Source organism: Acanthisitta chloris, unplaced genomic scaffold (assembly GCF_000695815.1).
Source record: "Acanthisitta chloris isolate BGI_N310 unplaced genomic scaffold, ASM69581v1 scaffold18110, whole genome shotgun sequence".
Lineage (NCBI taxonomy): Eukaryota > Metazoa > Chordata > Aves > Passeriformes > Acanthisittidae > Acanthisitta > Acanthisitta chloris.
The window spans coordinates 2903-7844 of record NW_008653505.1 but is presented as its reverse complement, the minus strand read 5'-3'; the positions used below and the strand labels follow the sequence as shown (position 1 = coordinate 7844).

The window sequence follows — 4942 nt, the reverse complement described above, 5'->3', positions numbered from 1 at the left end:
GGGGACTGCATGGCGCGGCACCAGCGCGCACGGGGCTCTCCTGCAGCGCTCCAAGCCCATCCTGGCGAGTGAAATCCCACGGGATCTCCGCGCTCGGCGCCTCAGGAATGCGAATGTGGGAGCGGCATTCTTCCCCCCATGGTTGTGTTGGGTTTTATCCAACTGCTGGGAAATGCACGATACATTGTTGGGAAATTAAAGCTGGTGGCATTGCTCATCCTGTTATCCATCGTCTTTATCCTTGCGAATGGGATAACTGGGAGTTGGGAGGGGATGGGGATAACTGGAAGTTTGGAGGAGGTGGTTGTATTTTTCTAGCCCAAAATGCCCCAGACTGGGAATATTCCTGGCACTCAGGCTGGGTTTGGGTCCACAACATCCTTGTCCATGGATTTCCACTCTGTGCCCTTCCCTGTGCCATCCCAAGGCTTTTCCCAGTAGCATCCCATGGGATGTTTTTTGGGGGGAAGGGGCCTTATGTCCTGGGAAGCCTCAGGAAAATTAGGAATGGGAAAAAAAGCAGCAGGATGCTCCTCCGAACACAACTTCCTGGCAAATAAGCTAAGAGAAATCAGGTTTCTCTTGGATTTTGGAGGCTGGAAAGGGAAGGACGGCCATGGCTTTTGCCAGAAGCAACTTCCCAGGCTGTTTCCCAGGAATGTGGGTGCTGGGATTGCCAAGGAGACTGGATTCCAGCACTGGTGGCCAAAAACCACAGCAGCCACGAGAAACACTTGGACAGCCTCAGTTGGGTGAGTATGTTAATGAGGGATTTTCCCTCTTTTTAGTGAGCTGGTGCTTGGAAAGGGGAGGGAAAAACCTCCAAACCAACCAGTTTCTGGAATAGTTTCTCTTTGAATCCATGAAATTTGATTATAGCATAAATCCTGGGAGAGCTGCAGCACAGCACTATTCACTTGCAGAGACTCCTGTAAGGATTCTCACCTATCAGAAGGACAATAGGCAGGAATAAAACAATAAAGGAAGGAGTGAAGGAAAGTAATGCCCCAATGGAATGTGGAACCCTTTGCTCCCAGATCATTTAGATGCAAGCACAAAATTTATCTTTATTAAGGGAAGCTGCTTGCCAACAGTGGGAAATCCTTACAAATCACCAAGTTACCAGGACAGTACTCATGGAATCACCTTCTGGAGGCTAGAGCAGCCCATGGAGAAGCCTCACATTCCCACGGGTGGCTCCAAAGTGGATGGTACATTCTTCTTCCCCTCAGGTCATCTGTGCCAGGAGCTCTTCCAGTTCTGGTCGAGACTTCAATCGACTCTTGAAATCAGCCTCTGTGTGCTGTGGAGGGAAAATCCAACCACACACCTCAGAACCACCTCCCGAGCAGTTATTGGAATCAAGGAAGACAAACCCTTTCTCAAAGAGAATCACTGAAGAGTAGAAAACCACCCAGGGAATGGGAAGCCCCACTGGGAAGTCACTCAGGCCCTCAGTGCTGAGGAAACTGTTGGGCTTCTCATAGAAAAGAAGCTGAGCCCTTCCCAGAGCAAATTCCATCAAAACAGGGCACAGCATTTGGGTTACCAGTCCTGGCTTTGCTACCAACTGCTCCATGAAGTTCCTGGTGGTTCCCAGAAGGAAAATGCCACAGGGAATCTGTGGCAGCAAAGGAAAGCAACTTGGAACCTGCCATCTCCTGTGGATCTATGGGACTGGCTGGGAAGGCACTTTCTGCAGCACTAATTAGAGGAAGCTACATGGGGAACGAAAATAGTCCTCAAGAATCAGAAGCAATGGATTTTCATGGATTAGGGAGGGCCTGGCTCTGGAAGATCAAGGGTACCTGCAAGGCTAGAGCAGGCAGTAGCCTGAGGACCAGGTCTGTGTCTTCACAACACAGATCATATTCTGATTCCCGATGCAAAGGGCTTGATAGATTTAGACATACCTCTTTCATTAGCAGATGGACTCCCTCAGGCTGGTTGCTCTGGATAATTTCCAGGAGTATTGGAGCAAATGTTGAACTCAAACCACTGATCTAAAGGAAGAAATGAGAGTGCTGAAGGAGAACAATCCCAGAATGGTCTGGGTTGAAAGGATCTTAAAGATCATCTCATCCCACCTCCTGCCATGGGCAGGGACACCTTCCACTAGAACAGGCTGCTCCAAGCCCCATCCAACCTGGCCTAGAACACTTTCAGGGATGGGGCAGACACAGCTGCTCTGGGAAACCTGTGCCAGTGCTTCACCACCCTCCCAGGGAAAAATTCCTTCCCAATATCCCACCTAACCCTGTCCTCTGGCACTGGGAAGCCACTCCCCCTTAAGCTGTCCCTCCAGACCCTTGCCCAAAGTCCCTCTCCAGCTCTCCTGAAGCCCCTTTAAGGCACTGGAATGTCTTTATAAGCTTCTACTAGTAGTATTTTTAATTTCATGAAGATTCTCCCATCATTTGTCCTCAAACAATGACTTTTCTACCCCCTGTACCCAGGATTCTGCAGAAAATAGATAAGAAATCTTCTGGTTGAACACCTAAGGGCAGGAAATCCTCTTCCCCTACTTTGGGAGAAGTATTTAGTGAGAAAACTAATTAGATTTCTCTGTGCTTCGATTTAGGCCCAAATTCTGCTTGAACTCAAATTCATTGGTTCAGCTCCATTTGTTGAGGGGTTTGGAGAGTCTATGAGAGGAAAGTGCTGCAGAAGAACCACAGTGCTCTCAGAAAACACCAGTTCCTACCTGGACAATCCTCTGATGGGTGGTCAGGACTGCATCCAGCTGCATTTTGGAGCCTCTCTCTTCCAAGAACAGCACTTCATTCGTTCTGGTGGGCATGGCATAGCTGCAGAAAGCACAGGTCAGTGCTCAGCACAGGGAGGGGGCTGGCACTGCTTTACAGGAATGAATCAACCTCCAGCAGCAGAAATTAACTTTTGATGAGGGATTAATTATTCAGACAATGTATCCTGCAAATCAGGCTCTGGCAGAGGGCTGGAGTTCTAATGGGAGGAGATAAAGGAGAAGCTTGCAGCACTTCTGCCAGAAAAAAAGCTGTTTTAGCTCCAAACACCAACCTGGGAGGAGAACTTGTAACTTCTTTATGACTGAAGGAGAGTTCTGAAGAAAAAATCTGACTTATTTTGTAATCTCTGCATCAGGGACACATACAAACTGCTGCTGCAACACAACATTCAAAAGACATTGTTTCCACCTCAAATTTAAGAAGAGCATCACTGGATCAGCTTCTGGATCTGATCAGGATACCGGATCAGATTCTGCTCTCTGGTTGGTGCTACTCCAGGGACCTCAGGATCACAGAATCAATCAGGCTGGGAAAGCCCTCTGACATCATCAAATCCAACCTATGACCTAACACCACTATGTCAACTAGACCATGGCACTACGTGCCACGTCCAGTACCTCCTTAAACACCTCCAGGGATGGAGCACAAATAACCACAAGCTATATCCTACTTCTCACCTTTTCCCCTGCAATTTCCACTCTGAAAGTGCAAATCCTTTCCCTCCGTACACACTGAGCTCTGCACACCAAGTCCAACATCAGAGGGCACAAGAGAAAACACATTTTAGAGAATCACTACAGAGTGTTTTCATTTGTTTACATGCTTCTCCCAGTGACTCCAGCTCCTTGGGAGTACTTCAGGTGCTGCTTCACAATCCTCAGGCATTAAAACCAGCAAAGCTGCTATCAGAGTCTACCTGTTTTGGAGATCTGGGGTGCACTTGAAGCATCCTCTACTCCTAAACTCCTCCTACACCTAACCTGAAGTAGCAGGCAACTCACTCACCACCTTCAGGGGTTTCCCAAGCCCATTCCAGGCTGTATAACCAGGATCACTTGCTGCACAGTGTGTGTGCACAGCCTGGATCAAACACTACAAAGGAAAACCGGGAGAAAATATCAGCAATGCTTAAGCCAACACTCCCAGACTTAGCATTCACAGGCCTTTTCCTCAGAGGAATGAAAACTAACAGATATTTTTCCCTTGGAAGCTCTTCAGTCAGTGCCTGAACATCTCCATTTCAGCCTAAAGCATCCAAATCCAATGCACCAAAAGGGAACACAGGCCAGAAGGGAGAAGACTGGATCTACACATGGGAATATCAGAGAGATTAGGTGGTGCTCTGGTCAAGGGGAGTGCAGGGGTGCAGGCACAGAGCTGTGCTGCTCATACCTCTCATTCACCCGCACTGAGAGCCTGTTGCAGAGTCTGTGCACATACTGAGCAAAGTGCTCCACAAGGCACAGATCATAGGAAGTCATCTGGATGTTGATATCTCCATACTCATACTCAGTCCCAGTGTTGATCTCTTTCATCTGCACTCTGTCCTTCTTCTTCTTTGGAGTCTGTGTTTCAAAATAAGGTAAAATGGAGAGTGAGTCTGGTTTGAGCAGTGCTGGGAATAAAGCCAATTTTGTCCTGCCCACCCTGCTGGGCCTCACAGAATCCCAGGAGGCACCGAGGTTGGAAAAGACCTCCAAGATCATCAAGTCCAACCCGTGACCCATCACTGCCTTGTCAACTAGACCAGAGCAGTTAAGTGCCACATCCAATCTTCCCTGAAACACCTCCAGCGATGATGACTCCACCATCTCCCTATGCAGTTCCAAAGCTTGACAATCCTTTCCATGGAAAAATTTTTCCTAATATCCAACCTGAACGTCCCTGGCACAGTTTGAGACTATGTCCTCTCATCCTGTCTCTTGTTCCCTGGGAGCAGAGCCTGACCCCCACCTGGCTGCACCTCCTGTCAGGGAGTTGTAGAGAGCCAGAGGGCTCCCCCTGAACCTCCTTTTTTTTAGCCTGAGCCCCTACAGCTCCCTCAGCACCCACTTGTGCTCTAGCCCCTTCCCCAGCTCTGTTCACTTCCCTGGACACACTCCAGCCCCGTAATCTCTCTTGCCATGAAGTCTCCTGTGCTGCTCTCTTCTGACAGAGGTTTGCTGAACAATGCC

The 4942-nt window shown here is 48.7% G+C and overlaps 1 protein-coding gene across 1 annotated transcript in view; it reads right to left on the bottom strand.

Moving 5' to 3' along the window:
* Window positions 1-1228: 1228 nt before the first annotated feature.
* MRPL48 (mitochondrial ribosomal protein L48) overlaps window positions 1229-4942 on the bottom strand; it is a 6589-nt gene continuing 2875 nt past the window's right edge. The window contains exons 5-8 of the mRNA XM_009081432.1: window positions 4161-4333; window positions 2705-2807; window positions 1914-2003; window positions 1229-1303 (exon numbers count right to left, since the gene is read on the bottom strand). Of these exons, the coding sequence (XP_009079680.1) occupies window positions 1229-1303; window positions 1914-2003; window positions 2705-2807; window positions 4161-4333 (441 nt within the window). The remainder of the gene's footprint in view (window positions 1304-1913; window positions 2004-2704; window positions 2808-4160; window positions 4334-4942) is intronic.